General features: G+C 41.2%; 1 protein-coding gene across 1 annotated transcript; it reads left to right on the top strand.

Moving 5' to 3' along the window:
- The first annotated feature begins 774 nt into the window (after positions 1-774).
- Positions 775-22854, top strand: kmt2bb (lysine (K)-specific methyltransferase 2Bb). The gene is made up of 36 exons (XM_061050803.1): positions 775-1123; positions 2567-2645; positions 2815-6378; positions 6514-6695; positions 7458-7577; positions 7787-7970; positions 8414-8645; positions 8732-8799; positions 8895-9152; positions 9368-9474; positions 10002-10112; positions 10606-10719; positions 10923-11069; positions 11160-11252; positions 11358-11475; positions 11563-11676; positions 12038-12222; positions 12369-12470; positions 12887-12997; positions 13145-13221; positions 13351-13574; positions 13681-13784; positions 13907-14044; positions 14254-14412; positions 14506-14623; positions 14729-14807; positions 14911-15071; positions 15174-15341; positions 15464-18506; positions 18828-18928; positions 19050-19187; positions 19312-19564; positions 19881-19991; positions 20177-20260; positions 22304-22433; positions 22559-22854. The coding sequence occupies exons 1-36, from the start codon at positions 794-796 to the stop codon at positions 22832-22834; spliced, it is 11583 nt and encodes a 3860-aa protein (XP_060906786.1). The 5' UTR covers positions 775-793; the 3' UTR covers positions 22835-22854.
- The last annotated feature ends 2451 nt before the right edge of the window (positions 22855-25305 follow it).

The raw sequence follows: 25305 nt of genomic DNA, 5'->3' as shown, positions 1-25305 counted from the left end.
ATCTATAATTGTAATACCAAAAATAAAAGCTAGTTAAGCTTGTTGTGTTACCAATTTTGGCTCTAAAACGTTTAAAAGAAGAAAAATCTACTATCACAATGCCTTATGGAAAAAAAACCGCAATTTTTGTACCTTCTATTGTGTTTGACTCTGAAAAGGTATGGTGTTTTAATGCACTTTAAACAAAGAGTTTTTTTTTATAAAATCATACATTCGATATAATACCTGGCTATTGACCAAACATATGGGGTTAGTGTTTGGTATTTTGCTTTTCAAACAGCAGATAATAAAATCAATCTGCATCACAAGATGCATAGCTATTCTGCTTTAATTAAAGCTGACTCTGTGATCCCTCATCAGACATCTTTTTTTGAGTCATTTATGGGGGAGTTTTATTCTTATGTTTAAGTCAGTGGGTTAAAGTCATGATGTAGTGTCTATTTACGGGAAAGTATTTTACTGTTACGTTAGGTTAGGCCTACTTACTGACAGCCTTTACATTTTGATATGATAGATTTACAGACTTTGAGGATGTTCATTTAATTAGTATTGCTATCTGTCTGGAATTGGATGTAACATTTCTTGAATGGAGTTCGGAAGTAACCTACTATCACCACAAGAGGTCAAACGACCCGCTTTCCTCCATTGACTGTTTCCCCTACTGAGGGCTTCACCGAAAGAAAAAAAAACTCAGTTTCCCTTGAGGCATTGCGGCTCCCCCCCTCCCATCTCGCGCCTTCCCTCTTGTTTCTCCTCAAACTGCTAGCCGTCGGAGTGTGTTGTTGTTGAAGCAATGATGGCGGCAGCGGGATGCGGATCAGCAACCGCGGCTGCCGTAGGAGGCCAAGGTGGAACCGCGACGGCCAGAGGTCGTTTCCCCGGTCGTCCTTGGTCGTCACGCAGTCGATTGCGCTCCGAGAAGCGGTGGCAACTTGGACGATCAGGCTCAGAAGCTGATGATGTGACTAACGGAGGGCCAAGGCCCGCAAACCTGGTTCTATCGTTAAACGAAGACCAGTCTCACTTGCGCTTACTCGGGCTAGAGGCGAGCCACAGGATCCTCGGTCAGTCTGGATACAGCTCTAGTGGGAGTGAAGAGGTGAGGTCCCAAACCGACCCAGGAGTTAGTATCTTTATTTCATTTTTTTCTCATTTGTGTGTCCATTAAATGTGCGAGAATGAGTGCTGTTCACAGCAGTGTGACTGGTTAGTGACTTGGAGAAATGTCAACATCCCTTCGTTACGCTAACGATAACTAGCTCGGTAAGCTAACATTACATGCTAACCTATGTTAGCACTGTGCAGCTTTCCTTGACATGTAATGGACAGTCGCAACACGAACACCGCTTCAAAACATTAGCAGTGCACTTCATTTTACCCCACACTGTGTCCTAATTGTAAACAAGTAGTTTAAACTATTATAATAAAAGTAAATGATAGTATAAATATTCAGTGAATGAGTATGCTTATTTGTTATCAGGTAATGATGTTATTCATGGCCCGCTCTGTAACAGGCCAGAGGAGCAGCCAACTTATAGTATCCAACACAAAGAACGGGAAGGCTAGCACCTCCTTAGCCTACACATGCTAATGTCTGTTTTCATACGGTGTCCAGATGCGGGCTGAGCTGTCCTGCTAGCTGCTTAAATAAGACAGCAAACTCAAATCTTGCAGGAGCCTACTTGTAGTTACACTGCAATATAAACACTCGTATTTTCTTATACTGGGTTAGGCTAAATAGCAGAAGTGGGCTAACTCCTCTAGAGAGGAGGGGATGGCTAATTGTTAGCTTGTGTTACAAAGCACGACAGGTTTAAATGGTGGTGCAGTGTGCCAAAGCCAGTGGCACCCTTGTTGGTAGAACTAAGAAAGCACATTAGTAATAACGTAAACCACACACCTGCAGGCTCGTATGTCTAACCGTGTTATAATATAGCAGAGCTGTTTGTAAATGAGAAAGATGTGCAATAACCTTACTTGGAGGGAAGAGAATTACTGCTGTTTTTAATTCAGTGTAGGTGTTAAGCCAACAGTCCAAGTATGATTCAAGCAAAGACCGTAGATTTTATGAGATGGTGAATCATCCACACATATAAAAACTTTTAAACATTTAAAGTTTAGTAGGGTTTCCCAATCGTCTAATGCCAGTTGTATTCATTAAAACTGAAAATATCTGGTTTGAATGTGGATAAATGAAAGCAATTGTCCATTGTCTGTCATTGTTATTTTTGTGCCTAAACCTAAACATTTTTTTGCTGGTCTTGTTTTATTAAACAGATATTGATCATATGCGCTAATATTATCATGCATTGCTATTATAAGTGTTTTGGAAAATCATCATAATGCTGGACATGTTTCTGTTCCTTAAAGTAATTTTAAGAGACAATATTCGATTGCTATTCAAAAAATTGATTTAGTGCATATAACGTAACATGGATTGAACCTCAACATGAGTGCTTTACCAACTAAAATAACATTTTAGTTATTGTCTTGCTGATGTTGTTACAGACTCCAGCAGAATTGTGTTCAAATGCTTCAGGTGTTAATTGCTTCTTCTTTTTTCAAGGGTGATGACTTTAGAGGATTTGAAGCTGAGAGAAAAAGCTCAAAAGGACCTGTGAGGTCACGACAAAACCCTTCCAAAGGTATACAACTGGACATTATTGACTACATTACATAGTTGGTGTAATTTATAAACAAAACTTATGTTTTACTCTGAATTAAGCATGTTACAACATAAAAAAAGGAGGAATGTTTTCTATCACAGATTTGCACTTAACTGGCGATCAATGGATTTCATTTTTTTTTTTAAAGGTGATGCTCTCAACACGAAATCCAAACGACACAGTGAGAAGCTACCACTTAAAACACCAGCAATGGAAGCAGCTATCACCCCTCCTGACCCTTTAAAAGATGTTAAACCTTTGGAAGAAACACAAGGCTTATCTCCAGAAGGAGAGCCCGCACAGGATTGCAGGAAAGGTCCAAAAGGAAAAAACACCATGGTTCGTCAGTCTTCTAAAAGTGGAGCTTCATCAGCATCACCAAGGATTACTATAAAGTTGGTGGCCAAAAAGAAGATGAAAACTTTGAAGGAGTCCCATGTAAAATCTTCAAGGAAATCAAAGAAAAAGGGAATTCAGGATCAGTCTAATGCCAAGGACATTCAGGGTGACCAGATTTCAAGTGCTCGCGTCAAATTAAAAACTGAACCACCTGAGGATAATGCTGGCAACGAGGATAAGGGAGGAAGGACTGTACCTGCTAGAAGGCGTGGAAGATCTGCTTTAAAGACTGAGCCTGTTTGCCAGTCAAACGCCAAAGTTTTGGTGGATGAACAAAGAGAGTCAAAAGAGAGAAAATCAGCGGATCAAATCGAACCCGTTAAAGACAGCGAGGCTGTCGAGCCAAAAAGGAATGCAAAGATGTTAAAGCAGAGGGACATTGTGACAGAGCAAGCTCCTGATGTAAATCAACCAGTGATTCGTAGGAGCCGTAGAGTCAGTCACCCACTCTCTGAAAAGATCTCAGACTGTGCAGCTGAGCCACAAAGTCTGAGTAAAAGTGATAACATTTTGACAGAGTCAATGGCAGAAGTTTCTAATGCAGTTGAGGCCAAACCACCTGCAAAAAGTGAAAGACGAAGGCAAAGCAAGAGGCTGAATAAGGATGTTACAGCGCCAGAGAACCAAGGTTCATCATCCACAGAGACTGATAATGTAACCAGTGATGGTTTGCCTTTAAAGAAAGAGGAAATGATGGTCCCAAGTTTAAAGTTGATGAAGATCAGAAACCCAAAATATGATGTGCAGGCCAGTGGGAAGAACTCGACTCGGAAGAAAAAGCGGAGAAAATTTATATGGACTCTAACATTAGTAAAGGGGAAAAGTCAAAGACAAGATGCTATAATCACTGTTAAAGGAAAGGACAAACCTGTCTGTGAAGTGGATGAGTTGACATCATGTGACATCGGTATCAACAGGAATTTAAAGGGGGTGGATAAAAAATCTAAACTGGATAACACTGCCCTACAAGAGTGTAAAAGCATGGACAATAAGGAGAAGGATTTCCAAAACAAGGCTGATGGGTCATTTGAGGAAAAGTTATCTTCACAGGTGGAAAATGAAGTGCAACACATAAATGAAACACCTCCACAAGAAATGTCAAAAACTGATTGCGGGAAAGTTCCACCACTGCAGATCAAAAAGGTCTCCTCTCCTGGTAAACATAAAAGCTCAAAGCCATCCTTTTTGATTCAGCAGGTCAGTCCTGTGACTGAAAAGAAGGAGGATTTTCTGAAAGATCCCGGTGAAGATAATGAGGAACCAACATTAACTCCTGATATTGAGGTCACACCGACTAGGAGTTTAAGAAGGAGGACACCAAGCTTGGATTCGCCACAGAAAAAATCAGTAATTCAAAAATCAGAGACCACTCCGAAACGGAGGCTTAGAAAGAGTCCACTGGATGAAGTGACTCCACAGGTGCATGCTGAAGATCCTTCTCAGGCTACAACCGAAGATATCTGCTCACATGGTCTTCCTGAAAACTCTGATCAGCTTTTGGCTGAGGACCCTTTACTGGTGACAAGCTTGACCTCCTCTAAAGTTCCTGATAAGGACTCCTCTGAGATCGCTGAGGAGGCCTCACAGGTGCCTGTTGAAGTGTCTCCACAGAAAGTGGAGAATGAGGTTGAACCGCAGATCAAAGAGGCTAAAACATTGCCTGTACCATCCAAACCTAGAAGATGTAGAAATAATAAATTAGGTAAAAAGAGGTCTGTTCAAAGGAAGAAGCCTGCTGTCTCTCCTAAAACTGCTGTAGACACTGAGTTGACAACAATTGAAACTACTCTCACTGAATCTGTGCTAAAGGAAGATACTCTTCCTTTAGAAGATATTCTTCCTTTAGTAACAGAGGGGAGTCAGTCTCTAACACCAGATTGCACACAGCCTGAAGAAAAACAGGACACTGTGTCAGTGGAAGAAGAGCAGATACAGCCGCCAGTTAAAGAGGAAACAGATATCCAGTTGATAGATAGTCAGCCATTGGTGTGTCCAACAGAGTGTCCAACAAGTGATCCAAAAACATTGTGCCTACAAAAGAAATCTCACAAGAAAGTAAAAAAGAGGCGTAAAAGTTTGATTGGGCAGCGGCAGAAACACAAACACAGGGCAAGAGATGGAAAGTTTGCTCCACTCAAAGGATCTGAAAACAGTCAAAAAATTGTTGAAGGGGATGATGACATTTCTACTCCATTGGCAGCTAACCCACAGACCCAAAGCTCCAAACTGATTGGAATACAGAAAATGTATAAAAAGAGACAGACAGGTCTTCATTTTATTGGGTCTAAAAGGCCCAAACCACAAGCAAAAATTATTTCTAAGCTGTTAGAAATTGGGCTGGACAAAGAAAGTTTCAAGGAAGAGGAAACGGACACATTAGTGGACATTGGACGACCAGATGTTGTAGAAGCCCATCCTGTTAAATCAAGCAAGTTTGTAAAAAACATCAAACACTTCATCATGCCTGTTGTAAGTGCCAGATCCTCGCGGGTGATCAAGACCCCTCAAAGGTTTATGGATGATGCTGGGATGTCTGTCTTGCCTCGAAGAAACTCCCCGAAGAAGGGTTTACAGCTCGGCTTGCAAATGCGTCCTGGAAAGAGGCGAGAAGATGGGACGTGCAGATCAATATCTCCTATCCTACCTGTTGATGAGGAGGACCTATTGAGTGAAGCTCAATTGGACGTGGATTTGTTTTCAGCTCAGGATCTGGATGATGACATCGATTTAACTGACAGCCTTCTATCTGAGAGAAAGAGCAGCAATGTTGAAAAGAAGAAGCCTTTCCTGAAGAACTCCAGTTTCAGTTGGCACGTGCCTGAAGAGTCTAGTGATGAAATGTTTTCACTTGACCAAACTCTAGATAGTGAATGTGAGGATCTGTTTTTATCCACACCAGTTGATAAGCCCACAGAACTACCTGCTGACCCGTTGGATCCCCAGAAAAAGAAAAGCACCCCTAAGATTAATAAACAAATGGCCCACCTTAAGATCTATCAAAGGCTGAATAAGAACCACACGGGACTTCCCAAAAGCAAAACCCCAACAGAGACTGATTGTGTTAGCAAACCTGCTCAAGCTCCCGTAGATTTGGCTGAAGGGCTTGATGATGAGGCCATGAGCATCAGCCTGAGGCAGAGGAATACAAACACAGAGAGGAGCAAATCCAAGCTCAAGATAGAAGACCTTGATTCCCCTGGAGTGGTGAGAAAGGTTTCTGTGAGTGTAAGAGCAACTAAATCCAAGTCCATTACCATTCAGCAAAGTAAAGACGAGGATGTAGCAGGAAAAGACACTGACGAACTTCCTTCAGGTAAGAAAATCTTTCAAAGAATACTTTATTCTTAAATACCAAGCAACACAGGCCTTTAATGACATATTTGGGAATATATATATATATATATAAATATGTTTATTACATGATTTGTATTTGTGACTATATCAACAGAAGAGCTGCAGTCATTACAGATCTCTGGTGCAGGAGAAGCTGATTATCTTGGATCCATGGAGAAGGGAGCATCACAAAGAGCGCGCCTCACTGGTGCTAATAAAAGAATGTTCAATCTGCTCAAGAAAGCCAAGGTCCAGCTCATTAAGATTGACCAGCAGAAACAGCTCAAGTCATCGGGGGTAAGATCATCATTACAAGTACATCCTCTCAGTTGTTATTATATCATTTTGATTCTTCATGTGAAGATCTGTCATAACTGAGAAAATCCTTGTTTGAACACGTAATTACAAAAAAAAAGCATTTTGACCGATCCAGGGTGTTTGTAGCGTCCTATCACCGTGTCTTAACAACACGCAAGCGTTAGATACGGCGTTGCAACGCGCATGATCGCATGCTGGCTGCCCACACTGCATCTGTTACATATTTCATTCTTGGCTCTGTGAATTTCAGTACGATATTTAGTGCTTTTGTTTAGAATGTGGACAAATGGCTGTGTGGTGCTTTGTGACTACAAGCTGTTGACTCAATTCACAGCACTCAAAGGCTCTTCAATAAACAAAAGTTTTTTCTCCGGTGTTGACACAAGTCAAAGCTCAACATTTCCATCACAGATGTAGTTATTATTAATCTACCACTATCTCCACTCCACTGTAAAACAAGCTAACACGCTCTGTTAAGTGAGAAAAGTGAGTGCCAGCACCTTTTAAAGCCCCCTCCTTCCTTGTTTCTCACACGTCTATATGAGCGACAGAGAGGAAAGTAGAAACGGGACGCCAGGGTAAAAACGGCGCATTGGATCACACTGCGCATCTCGTTGGCAGTTAGGACACTCCGATAGGAAACAATAGAATCAAGCTGATTTTGTCGCTGACACTCACATGCTGTTGGGACAAGTTGTAAGGTTTATATTCATGCCATGATTTTGCCTTTTCATCCTGCAGCTGTTATCTGGCCCAAGTGGTGCCAGGTCCCGGGATGTAAGCTCTAAGAGACAAAGGAGGAAGCAGAGGGTTCCACTTGATGCTAATGTTCCTGTGAAGACTGAGCCGCCTCAGGGACCAGTGAGTGTAAAAACCTATGGGTCCAACATGCAAATCAGTTAAAATAACATGTTAAAGTTTTTACTATTGTTTACTATTTTTTATATTTAATCATGTGCTTAAAGCAAAACTTAGCAGAAGGGAAATCTCTGTTCAGACTGTTTATGTCGTCTTTTTTACATCGGTGTCTCTATCTTGATATTTAAAAAAAGAAATCCTTCTTTCCACAGCAGGTCATCTCTCCCCTCTGCCAGGAGTTCCGTAGAGCAGGAGGTCCACGCATCAAGCACGTGTGTCGTGCTGCATCTGTTGTGCTGGGGCAGCCTCGAGCCTTAGTACCAGATGACATTCCCAGGCTTAGCGCCTTGCCTCTGCATGAAAGAACTGGCATTTCCCCCTCAGATGTCGCTAAAGGTAAGTTTATGCTGATCAGTGGACTCATCGGGAGTTGCTGTCTTTAGATAAACTTATTAAATTTATTGATTTGAATGTAGTAATTTTGATCACTTTATTTGTAGAATGCATATATATTGACTCCACAATAAATAGCATCTGATAATCAGTCCTATTTACAATGATTGTTTATTAAACAGCTAAAAGATTGAATTTACAATTGGCTTAATGCCAAAACTGCTTTCCTATAAATCCTGATATTCCACAAATTTGAGTTATTGTGAACTTCTGTGATTTTTTTTAAACGTGTATAATCTTTTAAAAACATTTTAGAAGTATTATTTACTCAATGGTCACACTAGACAAGTGCTTCCCAAAAACGAACTGTGTCTTTAGCTGCATCTTGATTTCTGATCAAACCATTTAACTGACTGACGGACGAATGTCTCCTGATGTTGATACAGATGTTGGGTCTCCCTCTGAGTCGGATAGTCCCGGACTGTCTGATGCAAAGGTCACCAAGGTCAAGAAGCCGTCAAATTTTGTGAAGCGCAAAGGACTCGGGCCGTTTGGGTATCGCTCACGCAGGTGCGGAATTTGCAAAGGCTGCAACCACGAGGACGATTGTGGCAGGTGCATGAACTGCCTTGACAAGCCTAAGTTTGGTGGTCCCAATACCAAGCGGCAATGTTGTGTGTAAGTTTACCCACTCTTAATCCTTTGTATTATTTGAGTACATCACTGATTCAAAAATAATAAAGTGCCCTTTTTTTAAACTCAAGGTACAAGAGATGCGATCAAATTGAAGAGAGAAAAGCTCGAAGACTGAGTGGAAGAACAGCGCCCAAAGGTCATTTTTCATTGAAGCATGCCAGTGTCATTTTCCTGTGTTACTTTCTTAAAATTAGGCCTGTCAGCTACTTACCTCTTGTTTGTTTTTTTTAGGCTCCTCTAAGCGACGGCGATCCTCTCCAAGTGGGGGTCATTCAAGTAATGACGAAGGGAACGATGGTGCTGCGGACTCACCATCTGGTCTCCATGGTGATGGCAGCAGTCCATCAGTGCGTAAACAGCCAAAGCGTGTTGTGAAGCCCCGCGTCTACTTTGACTTGGTGGACTACGACTCTGATCTAGACGACAAAGCTGTCCCAAACTCTGCCTCACCAGCCAGGAAAAGAGGTGCAGGGCCCCGCTTAAGTCAAGGTAGATTATCATTTGAGGAACCAGATAAAATTGTTGTTACATTTACAAATTGCTCTAGTATTGTAACACCACAAATATAGGTATCTGTTTACATATGATTATAAACACATTTTTATATGGATTTAAATATTTAGTATACGTATATAGTATCTATCACTTGAGGCATCTGTATATACTGTATGTATATATAATATTGTTTTTCCTGTCTTCCTTAGACTTTGTGTCATTAGATGGATTCCTTGGAGACATTTCAGATGAGGATATCAGGCAAAGAAAATCCAGCTCACACCGTGTACCATCTGGCCGACGTAAACCTGAGAAGGTGGTTAATTAAAAATTTTTTTTACCCATGCTAACAACCTCATTCACCTACACATATTTCTTTTGTGTCAGTATGCTACACTTGATGTGCTCCATCACACTGTGAATGCTAAGGCTTTGTAAAAAGGTCTGTTGGTAAGCATTTGCACAGCGTTTGTTTAACCCAATTAATGACATATTCTCACCAACCGGAAACACAAATCTGCCAATTTTGTCTTGGGTGACATCCCAACTGTAGTTTTGTTTATATGCTGCCAACCGAGGTTTTGGCATGGTGTAGCTTACAAGCTACCTCATTCCTTCAGTTTCTTTTGCAAAGGTTTGGACACGAGGTCAATTACTGTTACAGTATTTATCCAAAATAACAGTCTGCTTTCTGGAAGCCAGTCCTTTCAGTTCTTCTTTAGGCTCTGTTTAACTAAGGTGTGTAATACTGTGGTGGCCTCCCTATAACTGAGACATATCTAAAGCCTGGTGCACACTGGGAAATTGTGTTGTTTCAACATTTATGTGATGGATGTCTCTCAGGGTCCTTTGGAGCAGACTCCCCCCAGTGTCCTGGCTGCCTTGGCCCATGGATTTGAGCAAAGAGAAGTTGAGTCTTCTAAACCTAGTCACAAAATCAGGGTTGACTTCAAGGTATGTCACTCAGCAAAGAACATGAAACATATTGTGATATTAACATACTTATCATGAGATGATGTTCATTCATTGAAAAAAATCTCTTTGGTGAAACACTTTCTATAAATGATCACATTGTTGTGATGTGATAGGGGTTCAGAACTATAACATATTTTAATTCTTGTTACTGTTTAAATTCCTAACCTTTTTCTCAGGCTGCTATAAATGATAATACAAGGACACACATGTTCATAAAGGCTGTAGTTCACTACTTGTATGTTTTATCCACTAGAGGTCCCTGTTATTCTTTTAAACATCAATGTACTTGTACGTGTGGATGGGTTAATGAGGAATGTAACTGGATGGACCACAACTTTGACATGAAGTAAACTTACGCTAAACTCTAAATCCTTTGTTTGTTTGTTTTTCATATCTTCTCAGTAGTTAAGGCATTATGATGGTAACCTCAGTAAGAATTCTCAGTTGTTAATTGTGTAAACGGTCTTTTCAGGAGGACTGTTCTTTGGAGAATGTCTGGAATATGGGTGGTTTAAGTATATTGACCTCTGCGCCGCTGATGCCCCCCTATGTCTGCCTTCTTTGTGCCAGTAAAGGGCAACATGAGGTAACTACATCATTACTGTTTCTCTTCATTTAATACTTATGCTGTATCTGATTCCTTAGTTCTTTTTTTGAAGGTCCTTACATGTGTGTTGTACTAAGACATATTACTTAATGATCCAGATAAAACATTTTTGAATGTTTATTATTTCACTACATCTTAAATTTGGTGAACCCTTTTTCATTATCCTAAATTTCCTTTTGCAGATGCTATATTGCCAAGTGTGTTGTGAGCCCTTCCACCAGTTTTGCCTGGAACCAGCAGAGCGTCCCTCAGAGGAGAATAAGGAAAACTGGTGCTGTCGTCGCTGCAAATTTTGCCACGTGTGTGGTCGGAAAAACAAGCAATTAAAGGTACAACCTGCTTATTTAGCATGTTTTGCTGTATTTATTTCTCTGTGCTGTGGTTCAATTTATAAGTTTTACTTGTTTCATGTGTCTCAGCCATTGTTAGAGTGTGAGAGATGCCAGAACTGTTATCACACCTCCTGTCTGGGACCAAACTATCCAAAACAAAACAAGAAGAGGAAAGCTTGGGTTGGTTCAGATTTCTTAAAAACAAAACTAAATTTTTTTTAACTTCAAGTGTGCCAATATTGCATTTCATGGATTGCTGGTCCTAACTCGAGAATGTCTGTGCAGGTTTGTATGACGTGCATCAGGTGTAAAAGTTGTGGTGTCACACCGGGGAAGAGTTGGGACACTGACTGGAACCACGACAAAGCACTCTGTCCTGACTGTTCAAAGCTTTATGAACTGGGTAAGAATACAGCCTTTGATACATTTCATGTCCTTTTTCATCTACCAGCATTGTCGGTCTATTCTCAACCCCTCCTTCTTTTATTAGGTAACTACTGCCCAATCTGCTTCAAGTGCTACGAGGACAATGACTATGACAGTCAGATGATGCAGTGTGGCACCTGTAACCATTGGGTACACGCCAAGTGCGAGGACCTAACAGGTGATTTTTATATTTGATTCTTAGAAGATAGAAGTACCTAGAGAGAAAGCCCCGCCCCTTCACTCATCAACACTATAAAACCATGTCCAACTTGCTTGCATCTTGAAATGGTATCTTCTCAAGTTGTTGTTTGTTTGAGTTTGTGTTAAATAGCCAAATAACTGAGGGATATCTAATAATTTATTACATGTTATTTTCTTTGCATTAAGCTCTTCGTAAAGCATACAGGAATCAGTAAGATCTTGTAAAGATACTTTGTTTGTGGCTTCTTTCAACAAAGTAATGCTGTAGTCACTTGCATGCATGTTGGTTTAGAATCTATTTCACTGCTAAATTCCTGTCTCCTGTTTAATCCTTCCAGATGAGCTGTATGAGATCTTGTCCAGCTTGCCTGAGAGCGTGGTATATTCATGTCGGCCCTGTAGTGTGACCCAGCCCAGTGCCTGGAGAGAGCTGCTCTATATAGAGCTCAGGTCTGGGGTGGAAAAGGTGCTCGCTTGCTTGCTTTCCTCCACTCTCACCCAGCACCTTGTTACCTGCTCACAGGTAATGACAATCAAAGTGTTAGGTGTTTATTCCAGCCATCTGCAGAATTACATTTCTTAGATACAATTACTTGACGCTGGAATTTATGTTTGGTTTGTACTCGTATTGACTGCAGTTTCTCAAATGTGTTTTGGTTTCTGCTCCAGTGTGAAAAGTTGGCTGATCCTGAAGGTGGAATGGAAGGACAGCCAGCCTGTGACCTCCGAGCTGTTGGCAAGAAGTTTGACAAAGGCCTTTATACCACTTTGGTAAGTTTACAACCTCAGATTTACTGTCTAAAAACTACATAATGTATGTCCACCAAGATGTGTAAAAAATTGAGTCTGTACAAAATCCAATCATTGCTTGAAACAAATCATCAGTTTTCCCATTGCTAAACGTCACGTCTTAAAATTGCTTATTTTGCAAAACAAACAGGACAGAATATAAGACTTTTTTTAAACCACAAATGACACTAAACATACAATCCTTCCTTCAAACTGGCTTGAATCTGCACATGTTTGACCAGTTTGCTTGCTTATTGATTATCAAAGTAATTGTCAAATCATTCTCTTTAAAATATCTCTTAAAGTTCTGCAACTTTTTGTTGTTTGTCATTGCGTCGTAAGGGAAACATCACAAATGAAATCTGAACAGATACTGAGAAAAGTTTGTTTTCATACAGAAAATGTTCCATGAAGATGTGGTTCAGGTGGTACGAAAGAGGCTTGAGCAAGAGGAGGATCTACCAGAGGAGCAGAGACCCACTGCTCTTGCACGCTCTTACTACTTAAAGGTGCTGTATGAATGAGAAGAGTTAGAGTATCTTAAGTCATATGTTGCTAATGGGAATTTGAGTTACTACCAAATAAAGCTTTGAAAACATTTTTAAATGCAGGTGAGCTATAAATTTATAATAGATTGATGTGATTTTCCTCTTTAGCTCCTGGAGGAGGTATTTAATTGGTTTAACAGCCAAGACCCAAAGGTGTGGAACTCTTGTACCAAAGACTTGCCCATGTAAGTGATTTTTATTGATTTCTTTACAAGTAAACATTATTTTGAAATAACTTTTAGCATGCATGTCTAAAATTAATAATAATAAAATAATAACGTGCAGAAATTCTTGAATGCATCTTTCTTAAATAGGGGGATGCTCTCTAATGCCATTGAACCTCCTACGACGGAGCACATTTACGCACAGTGGCAGGAGAGGGAGGAGCTCACATCGATGGCTCCACTAGGGCTCCTTCAGGAGGACAACGGTCAAAGCTTAGATGTCAAGGAAGAAGAAGCTGTTTCTCCAATGTCTGGGGAGCCAATAAGCCGCACCCACTTCAATACCAGCAGGGCTGTGAGGCTCAAGTTCAAAGGTAATGTTCTCAACGGAAGGGGAGGGTGAAAAAATGAGCTCTTTTTTTTATTTTATTTTTTTTATCTTTGAGCACCCTAAGTCTTGACTTTGTACGTTTTATATAGGGAGACGAGGCCGTCTTTCAAAAGCTGATCTAGACACTGGATGGTCTAAGGATGATGAGAGGCAGTGCTCGTTGTGCCAGAAATATGGAGACCTTAAACCAAACGTAAGTTCACAATGTAGATTCTAAATTCTCAAACTACAAGGTGAACTTCATGTAAATCATATACAAACATCATTAATTGAATTCTTTTGAGGTTAACAAAATACTTTGTTTTTGCTTTACAGGAAGCTGGCAGATTGCTCTTTTTGGGCCAGAATGAATGGGCTCATGTCAACTGCTGTCTGTGGTCAGCTGAGGTGTTTGAAGAGGACAACGGGTCTCTACTACATGTACACAGTGCTGTCACAAGAGGCCGCTTAATGGTTGGTCATTAATCTTCCATATATATTAATTAACCTGTTAGTTCCTAACGACAAGGCATCTGAGTTTTATTAACGTAAAATATTTATATTATATATATTTGATAACAGGAGATCAGTCAGCCCTGCTCTCATTTAAATATTTGTTCTCAAAGTTTTCTGTCTTGTTTCTTGAATGCCCCTGACACTTTGAATCCAAACTCTCTCTGTAGCGATGTGAACGCTGCAACCACACAGGTGCCACAGTGGGCTGCTGCCTGACATCTTGTCAGAGCAACTACCACTTCATGTGTGCCCGCTCCCGTCACTGTGTGTTCCAGGATGATAAGAAAGTTTACTGCTACAAACACCGGCATCTCATCAGCGGCAGGGTAAATTCTACTCTTCTACATGTGTCTTATTTGAGTGGCTTAAAGGTTAGTCATTCTGGATGGTAATATTGCCCTTTTTCCTTTATCCTCCAGATGATTACTGGTCAAGAATTTGAAGTAAACCGTAGGGTGTACGTGGACTTTGAGGGGATCAGCCTCCGCAGAAAGTTCTTGACTGGACTTGAACCAGAACTAATCAACATGATGATCGGTAAGCGCCTTTTTTGTAGCTGGTTTTTTACTCACTGCTCAACTTTAACTCACCTGAACTTTTCATGTGTAATCAATAAGTGGTATCCACATTGTCTCTGCGTAGGTTCCCTTCAGATTGACAAACTGGGAATGCTGACTGAACTTTCTGCATTTAAAGGAAGACTGTGTCCTGTGGGCTTTCAGTAAGTTGTAATCTATCTTTAAACTCTATAAAAATGACATTTATCAAACGATGATATTATCAGTGTGAAACCATCACTTTAAAATCCTTGTTTATCTCCTAAGGTGTTCTCGTTGGTACTGGAGTACAGTTAATCCATTGCGTCGATGCAAATATACATGCACTGTCCGAGAGGTCCAGCCAGTTGTCCCTGAGAAGCCTGTCGAGGAGATGCCTGACCGAGGAGACAATCACACCATCGCTCACAGCCCCTGTCCAGTGCTTGGTGTGTATACAAGACAAAAAACTGTAGTAGATTATGATTTACTTTAAATAGATAGACAAAGGTAGAAGTCGTTCTATATAAATATGTTTTATGACTCTGCAGAATCTGAAGCCCAAGAGACTGATGTAATAGAGTCCCAAACCCTGATGGAGGAAACCTTTGTGCCAGGACCTCCAGCCAAATCAGATCATGGTGCAAGGCCAAAGATCCCCAGCTATCCCCAAACCAGGAGACCAGCTGGGGGAATGTCCCGACCACTGCCATCCCCAGGTAGAATATAATTTAAGTTCATATTTTAGTAAGAATTATCTAAATTCTCTGATTAAAAAAATGTGATCCAATCAAAAGGGCTCAAGTGTTAATCTATTTTTATTGTTTTGATTTCTTCTTAGGACTAAACCAGGCAAAACCCCATCACATTTTAACCATAAGTGATCTGGAGGAGACTCGACGGGTTCTTCGCCCACACTCCCAGACCACAGGCCCCCGCAGTCACATGTCCCCCCCTCATCTAGGTCCCCTGAGTGGACCAATCACCCTCCGAGCTGGAAAATCTTCCCTGCCGACCTCCCCACTGTTCCCACTTAATGCTGCAGACAACGTGATAAATCCTCCATCGACCCGCCAAGTTGCAGGTAGAAGTGCTTCCTCGGTCCGATCCTCTGGAAATGCAATGACCTCGTCGTTCTTCTCTCAGTCAGGCTGGCAGGACAGTGCAGGAGGCATTTCCGCTCCAAGTCTGTCTTTCTCCTCATCCGTACACCTACCCAGAAACCGCCTGTCATTTGATCTCAGCCAGCCAGACTCAGTGGAGGTGCCGCACAACTTCTTAGCTTCCCCAGAACCTGAAGACGTCTCTCCAGCAAATGGGACATCACCCCAAGAGGACTTGAACCAACAAAAAGGTGACAAAGACTTCCCTTATGGTTTGTTCCACAAGGATCCCAGCATCAGCCTAGGACAGGAGATGCGGACAGAACTTGAGATTGAAGAGACTCTTCTCAATGAAGGTGTGGCAATGAACTGTGGCGGGCAGATTGTGCTGGAAGGGGATGATCAAGAGGAATTTTGGCCAAAACCCCCAGAGGTACACAAGAGGAAGAGTCTTGTTGCAAACTTGCCACGCTCTGCAGCATCAGCCAGGGATGACTTGGGCAACTCCTCCGATGATGATATGGAGCACTATTTTGACTTCTCAAGGACCATAGTCACCTGTCCCAGTTCAAAAGATCGCTCCAAGTCTCCCTCCTCCCCCTCGTCCCGACCTTTGGCTCAGCTGGACGGCATAGATGATGGCACCGAGAGCGATGCAAGTATGGTCACCAATGATGATGCTCAGAAAGTTGAGGGTTCTGGTCAAGCTCAGATACAAGCCAAGAGCCTGAAAAACAAAAATGTCCCTGAGTTGGAAACACTAAATGGCAAACAGGCAGTTCCGAGTCTATCCCCCGAGGCATCATCAAATGATAAAATCTCAGCTGCAAGCAAAAAACCTACAGATAGTTCACCTCAAGACCCTCCTAAGTCCATAAATTCTCCACTTCTAGAGCAAAGACTCAACCATCCTGTGGTGAATCAGGAAAATGTGCTTCCTACTCCAGTTCATTTACTCACAAAGGTGCCTGAGAAATCTTTGTCAGAGGAGCTATTCCAAGAATCCAGTTTAGGATTCACTTCTGGAACATCTCTTGTTCTTGAGAGTTGTGAGTCTGGTTCACATGTGACAGAGATGGTTTCTTTGTTAGAGGGAACGCCTCTTGAGCCCCAACAGTCTGATGGTAAACCTCTGAATTTAGAGCCCAGCAGTAGCAACTTTGTGTCATCGACTGAGGGGTCTACTATAATGAACCATGTAACGGCTAATGCAGAGATACCCTCATTAGCAAACTCTGCTGAGAACTGTCAGGGCTCCCTCCTGGATCTTCTTCAGCCTTCCCCTTTAGTGTCTACAGATGGACAAAACCCCTCTCAAGGCAATGGAGACTCGCTGCAGATGTTTTCTTGTATACCAGGAATAAGTCAGCCTCCCCTTACAGGTATAACACTTCAGCCTGTAACATCCTTAGATGACTCGACAACCTTCCCATCCACAGGGTCACTGTCTGCTAAACTAACCACCCTCAGACCAGTTGGAGATCTGACACAAACGTTGCTAAATTCCGCCCCACCGAACGATCCAGTGTTATCAGCTACGCCAGGCACGTGTCCCCCTGCAGGGGTTTGTCGAACCGTCTCTTTACCTATCCTCTCCACACAAACGCAGCCATTGGGTCCTACAGGTGTCACCATTGTGTCTTCATCTGCATCAATATCCTCTCTTTCTGGACTCTCAACACAGTTTTCAACAGCTCAAACACCCCTCCAAACCACCTCAGCCCCTGTGATCCTGAATGGTTTCAACTCTTCATCGGTGGCTTCTTCTGGACACACTATCTCCATCAACTTTTCCACCCCTAGGCCCGCTTTAGAACCACAGCAGCCAGTTGTTCACCCGGGTTTGCCTGGACATGCTATCCTTACTGTGAAGGAGGTGGGAGGACCAAATGTTGATCCTACGCCTCATGTCCTGCTTGTGAACCGTCTTGGACAGATCTTTGTGAAGAACCCAGAGAGCAACACCTTCCAGCTGCCCACTCCCAACTCCCCTTCCTACAACTGTGTCACTCAGATCGCCAACTTGTTGCAAAGCAATGCACTGTCTGCCACACTAGCGGCAGCTGGTAATATGAGCGCGCCACTCCCCGGGCCCAATGTGGCAGCAGCGGGTCCTCAGTCAGTTACACCTGCAGTTCAGAATCCACTCACGATAACACAGCTGCTTTCTAACAACAGCAACGATGTGGTGGCTTCAGTTAATGCGAAGAAGCAGAGAAAAAACTCTAAAACACCAAAAGATGGAACTGTTCCAGAGATGAAAAAGACAAAGAAAAAGAAAGAGCCCAGTACATCCAAAAAATCCAAGACCTCAGGGCAGCCTGCGCCATCTGCTGAGAATCCTCCCACCACTCCAGCTCAAAGTGCTCAAGCAATTATCAATCAAGCAATGGCAAGTAACTACACACCCAAGTGGAGCGGGCTTCAAACACTAAGTCCTTCCTCACTGGTTCTGCCACCCGGCCTGTTGATTGAACCAGAGCCCCCGGTGTCGCCTCGATGTCCTTCACCGACACCAGCACAGGCTCCAGCTTCTCGCCCTCGCACCCACGTCCGTATGAAGAGAGTGTCTTCGCTTTCAGACCGCATTGTCACAAAGAAGTCTAAGGTTGACTTCCTCAAACCAGAGCCCATCAGTGAGGATGAAGAACGTCGTAGACCAACCTTCCCAAGCATCTCCAGCAGGGCTTCAGGAGTCCGCATCAAGACCCCGACAGTGAAAGGTGTGCTGAACCTAGACGAGTTAAAGAAGGAGCACATAAGCGATTCTGAGAGCTCAGGGTAAGATTTGTCTCATCTATATTTTATGGTTGTTTCATTACTGATTCATTGACGGATACGAGCAATAAATCTTCACATTCAAGATGCTGGAATCAGCCGATTGTTGGCATTTTAATTTGAAGGGTACTACTACAGTAAAAACTTAGTCAAGTCAAGAAATTAAATAAAGAAATTATTGGAGATAATAATAAGAGCACATTAGTTGGAGTCGTTAAAGTGAAGTTAACTTGTCTATATACAAGTTTTTGTTTTTGTTAGTTTTTTCACAATTGTGTTACAAAAGTTTTGATTGAAAACCTTGAATTCCCTTTTCTTCCTCAGGTCAGAGCCTTGGGATTTCATGTCTCAGGGTGAACAGGGCAATCAGCAAGCGTGGGAAACAGTGGGGCACAGTGCTCTCTCTGACTGGAAGAAATACTCAGGTAGTTGTAACTGCATATTCTAAACGATTTCTTTAACTTTAAACATAACATAAAGGTCTGCCACATACTGTATAACACTTCTGAATAGTTGTATTGTATTGTATAAATTGTGTCTTTTCAGGTGCTGCTTCTACATCTGATGATGAACCACTGTCCCCAGATGAAGATGAGGAATATCAAACTAATAAAGACCTGCCACACTTGAGATTTGCGATAACCAGCGACGATGGTTTCAGTGTAGAGGCAGACAGTATCGAGGGTAAGCTTTATTTTTATTTTTTCAAGAAAGCCTCAAATTATCTAATATGTTCTTAATGAATAGTCAGACTTTCTTTAAAGGTATTGGTGTAGTATTGTATCTTCATTCTTTTTCCTCCTTTCAGTGGCCTGGAAAGCAGTGATAGAGGGAGTGCAGGAGGCACGAGCTATTGCCCGGTTAAGACCACTGACCTTTCAGAGGATCACTGGAGGCCGCATGTTCGGTCTGGTCCACGATGCAGTGGTGTTTTTGCTGGAGCAACTTCAGGGAGCCCATCGTTGTCAACGGCATACTTTCCGTTTCTTCAAACAGTTCAGCCAGGAGGACGACCTCCCTGTCAATCCCAGCGGGTGTGCACGCTCTGAGCTCTACCTTAGGTATGTGCACCAATTTGACTTCAAAGTGTACAAGCTTCACAGTTTACTCTAGCCAATATCTTTATTGCTGGTGGTAATCCATAGGAGAGGATTTAACAGCAATGTGATTCTTAATGACCTCATAAAACAGACACCAGTCACTGAAATAATCTTTACTCATCAGTTCTGCATTTTAATGAATGCTCTTTTTTCCATACATATTCATAAAACGACTAGAAAATAATCAATATTGAATTAGTATTTCACTTTGTGAGTGTGTGAATTGATGCACTTCTATACATCATAACCTAATTTAATTTTCTCCTTCTCTCTACAGGAAATCCACCTTTGACATATTTAACTTCCTGGCTTCTCAGCATAGACAGCTTCCTGATGACATTGGGCCTTATGATGATGAGGAAGATGAGGTTCTTTTGAAGTCGACAAGGTGAGGCTTCACCCATTTAGTTAAATGTTTTTTTTTCGGGTTAAAATATAGTCAACTCTTTCAAAGCACATTGCTGTAAACAAATTGAATACATATTTAAACCATTCTGGCCTTTTTCTTGTACAGTATAGCTAAATATTTGTTGCTCAATGTTTTTGTGAACTATCATGTGCTCTTCATCTTAGACGGGCTACTAGTTTGGAGTTACCCATGGCTATGCGCTTCAGACATCTGGAAAGAACCTCCAAGGAGGCTGTGGGCGTGTACAGGTAAGCACAGGACTACACTTGCACTTTGTATGTTATGCATGCAGAGATTTCAGTTGCATCTTTATCTTTAGGTGGAAACATTAGGGGATTCAAACTTTACTTTACTTTTACTTTACTTACAATTGTAAAGATTTGTGATACTTTATGGAGGCACTGCAACAAAAAAAGATACAGCCAACATTTGTTTTCATCAGTACATCAATACATTAAATGGATTAAACATGTCCTTAAATTTTCTCAAACATTCCTGTTATAACAACGGCCTCCACACTTCTAGATGTCGCTGTTTGGCAAGTTGCCTGGCTCCTTGGTCCTAAAACAGCTGCTAGTAAGAGAGTAGAGAGCAGCAGTGATCAAGTAGCATAGAGATAAAGTGAAGCGAGCAAACGGCTTATATAATCTATATATGATAAAGTGGTAAAAGAAAGGAAAAAATAAGTTATTTTAGAATATTCACATCACCGCACAAAAGGACTGTTTTGCATGCAGATCTTTTCAGCACAACGAGCCTCCTTAAGGATAAATACCAACATTTATCTGACATGTCAATGTATAGAATAGGTATTTAAGTTTACTAAGATCACAGAACAATTCATATGAGCATGAAAACAACAGAGAAAATGCAGGACCAGCAACCCTTTGGTTCGGAATTGACAGAAAGTCAAAGACATTATACAAGAGAGATCTGAATCCAGTTTATCAAATGTAGGTCTTTGAAGAGTAAAAACAAATTAAAGTTGTGTAGGCTGTGTGGTGATCTAGTCAGCATGTGAACTCTATCAACGACACAAACAAGATATAGCTAATGCAACGCAGCTAATCTGATAATCTCAGAGAAGCCTCTGGTATGTCTCGAGAAACCAGACTTCTTTGTTGAGATGATAAGAAATGACTAATAACAACTGTTGAAAGTTAAATGATGAGAAAAACCAAGACCTCTACAATGAAACTGTGAGACCAGACTTTATCCTGCTGTCTATTTCTTCTTTTATCCTGCTGCAACCTTGTCTTTGGCCATTTCAATTCTGTTAACTTTACCCTTATTCATGTCATAAGCACCACCACAAGGAGTCATGAGCAAGTGACAGTCAGTCATATTTGCAGGGAAATATATTTAGAGCGCCATATTTTTCACATTAAAATATCAACATTGGGCACTAGTGATTTGATAATTGTATCATATCAGTCAGTACTGTGATATTTTGTCAATATTTTGTCCCAACCCTACGGAGAAACATGCTCAAGTGAAAAATGACATCATGCTCCCAATTAAACCTCGTAACAAGTTGGTATCTGGAAGGTAAAACTTTAACTCTAGTAATCATTGTAGCTTAGCATGCTTAAAACGCTGATCTATTCAGCACTGAAGAAGAACAAGTAGAGCTGTGGCTGACGGAAATGTCAATAGTTTAGCAGGTGTTTGATAGTAATGATGGGCAGATGAGTGTTTTTCTCCTTGACAAGTTAAAACCAACCTAAAACTACTTTTAAAAATATCAATATTGGATTTGTTGATGTTCTAGCCCACTTTTTTAATAGACTGAAATATATGTATTAGGGCGGCTGTGGCTCAGTTGGTAGAGTCGTCGCCTCTCAACCGGAAGGTCAAGGGTTCAATCCCCAGCTGGGCAACATGTCCGATGTGTCCTTGGGCAAGACACTTAACCCCAAGTTGCTCCCGCTGCTTCGGTGGCAGTGTATGAATGAGATTAGTTACTTCTGATGGATGATACTACATAGCGATCACTACCATCAGTGTGTGAAAGGGTATGAATGGGTGGGTGTGACCTGCGGTGTAAAAGCGCTTTGAGTAGTCGGAAAACTAGAAAAGCGCTATATAAGCTCAAGTCCATTTACCATCCATTTACTTATTCAAATGACTCCAGTTGATACTCGTCTTTCAGCCCATTTAAATTCTTTAGCAGAAAAGAAATACATGAAAATCACATCCACAAAGTGCCCCAAGTCTACATCTCATTATGACCCCAGCAAAAGAACAAGTTCAGAGCTGACCTGTGTGTGTTGTGTGTTGTGTTTTGTCAGGTCTGCTATCCATGGGCGCGGCCTGTTCTGTAAGAGGAACATTGAAGCAGGGGAGATGGTGATTGAATACGCAGGCATCGTCATCCGAGCAGTGCTCACTGACAAAAGAGAGAAGTACTACGATGGCAAGGTCTGTCTGGTTTCTTTTTTAAAAGTCTCTTTCATTCTCATATAAGCCCGTTTTCTGCTGTATGTTAAAGTTGTACTAGGTCAGAAGATGTATCAATAGGGTGTTCTTTTTTTCTGCCTCCTCAGGGCATTGGCTGCTACATGTTTCGTATTGATGACTTTGACGTGGTGGATGCGACCATGCACGGCAATGCGGCAAGATTCATCAACCACTCCTGTGAACCTAACTGCTACTCCCGAGTGATCAACGTGGAGGGTCGAAAGCACATCGTCATCTTTGCCCTGAGGAAGATCTACAGAGGGGAGGAGCTAACCTATGATTACAAGTTCCCCATTGAGGACGCCAGCAACAAACTCAATTGCAACTGTGGGGCCCGACGCTGTCGCCGTTTCCTAAACTGAGACATCTCTTTCTCTTTTTTTTTTTAAGAAAAAGAGGAGCAACGTGTTTACTAGTAAGCCTTAAATCAAGGTGGCACTGGATTGGGCTTGGGGAGGCAGTGTGCAGTTGTACAGAAGGGGGAAAAGCCACTATGTGACCGGTCAGGAATATTTGCTGGTGAAAAAATTGATATGTGGACATTTTTTGGAATTTGAAACAAGAAGAGGAGGATGACAACCTGCAGAGATCATGCATTAACTGTTGAGATAGTGTCTTATCTGGTATATGTGTTCACAAGGTACTTCTAGAGAGTTCAGATGTGCAGCTGGCACAGCATCGCCACCATGACAGAGGAAGTGGTTTTGATGTTCATGAGAACAAGACATTTAAAACCACTATTTAAAATTGAAGGGGCTTCTGGATCAATATGGACGATACCAACAGAATTTATTTGATTAACACGTCAAGCCTTATCTGTTCAAATCATTGCTGAAAACCTATAGCTGGACTTCAAGAGATTCCTAAGATGTTTAATTCATTTCTGGGGAGGGGATCTCTGTCTGTAACGATGATTGCTCCATCCTCCAGTCCATAACGTAACAGCCCCCTACGTGCGGTTCAGAGGTCAGTTCTTGAGCCATACATTCATCCAAATCTTCATTTGTGTTTCCTCTTACATCTTACATTTCTCATGTTGTAGATATTTTTTTTCTTTGTAGACTTTTATATCTCGTGAATAACGAATTAACCATGGTGCTAAGCTTTGAAAACATCTTTAAAGTCATAAGTAAATCAGGAATTATTTAGCTGTTAATTCACCTTAATGAGGCCATTTATCTTAAATTCATGCACGCAAGCAGTACTCTAATCATCGGATCATAAAGTGTCTTCTTAGTTTCACATCATGATATGCTATTCATACCTATGCTCTTCCTGTTGAGGTTTAAGGGAGAATTCACACCTATGCTCTTCCTGTTCAGATGTTAAGGGAGTTTTGAAAAGTAACCGTTAAAGTCGATAACAGTGTGTCATATTTATAAAGACAGAGACATGTCTTTAACACGTGTTTGTTTCTTGATGTACAGTTTATGTAGCAAACACTACCTAAGCCAAAAGTAAAGAGTTGTGGTGAATATCAGTTTTTAAAATATATATTTTATAACTGTCATGGCCGATGCTGATTACCTATTGCAATAAGACTTTGCTAACCTACACTTGCACATAAATCACTATCAGACATTGAAATTATTTCCATCTTTGTGAAACCTTCTTCAGTTTATCTTAATCAGGGAAAGCACTGGTAAAAAAGCATCGCCACTGTGTGGGTGTTCAGCTCCGGCTGCAGTCACATTTCTCCAGATGTTGCTGTTCAGTCTAAAAACGGGGGCTGAGAGACGCACTCAGCACCTTAAAAATGATCTTTCGTGTTGTTCTTAGTTGATGTTCAGTGCTGTCGTTGATGAGGCTAATCTGATCCACACTGTTCAAATTGGTAGTTCTATTTATTCATGTTTTGATTTATTTTTAATGGTTAAAGGTTGTGCTCTGTATAAAAGGTGGGGGTCCAGTGTATTACGTGATCTCCCCCAAATGTATCCTTTTTTTTATTATTTTAATTTTTTCACTTTTTTTATTTTAATGATGTCCTTTGTTTCACCACCTTACTTGAATTTTCTGTTGGGCAGTCTTGTCATGCATTAAGCCTTAATGACAAATTGTTCTAAAGCAGGTATTTTTAAAGAATCCGTTTTATTCATTTTTTGTTGTTATGGCGTAATATTGACGGTCTTAGAATCAGCCACAGGAGTTAAGTGAGCACTGTTTGCCTCTCCAAGCCCATGATCATCTTTTTTTTCTTCTTTTTTTTCTTTTCAAACCCATTGTAACAATGTTCATCATGTTGAGTTTTCATCTTAATCCTCTTTCCTTCTTGCATGTCCAATCACTGGGATGGAACCCAGATTAACTTGTCAATCACCCACCTGACAACAAGAGCAGAGTCACTCCCAACTCCTTGCAAGGATTCTACCTCAGCTGTTTACACAGATGTTTGGGAATACTGATGCAAAAAGAGAGGATGATAATTTAAGAGTAGTTTGGTTTTACAGTCCTGCAGAACTAGTGTGTGTGAGTGTGTGAGTGTGAGTGAGCGAGTGAGCAAGCGAGCGCACGCACGTGCGTGTGTGTTTTTGGGTGCGTCTGTTGGTCATTTTGTGTGTTTGCAATGAAGGATGCAAAGCACTAGTCAAAACCTTAAGTTATCATGACCATCTCTCCCAGAATCTGTTAAGAAAGCTGTATGTTATATAACACACATATATATAAATAAATATATATATATATAAAGTAGGGTTATTTTAAAGTAAGTGTATAAAAGACATAAAAATGAGAAAATATGTGATCTTTAAATTTACGTCTTTGTTACAATGTACAAATAAACATTGCGTTTGTAAATATTTGTATACATATTTCTAAACCTGTTTAATTTTTC

Source organism: Labrus mixtus, chromosome 11, assembly GCF_963584025.1.
Source record: "Labrus mixtus chromosome 11, fLabMix1.1, whole genome shotgun sequence".
Lineage (NCBI taxonomy): Eukaryota > Metazoa > Chordata > Actinopteri > Labriformes > Labridae > Labrus > Labrus mixtus.
The sequence above is the reverse complement of the archived record's forward strand: the minus strand, read 5'-3'. Positions and strand labels throughout refer to the sequence as shown.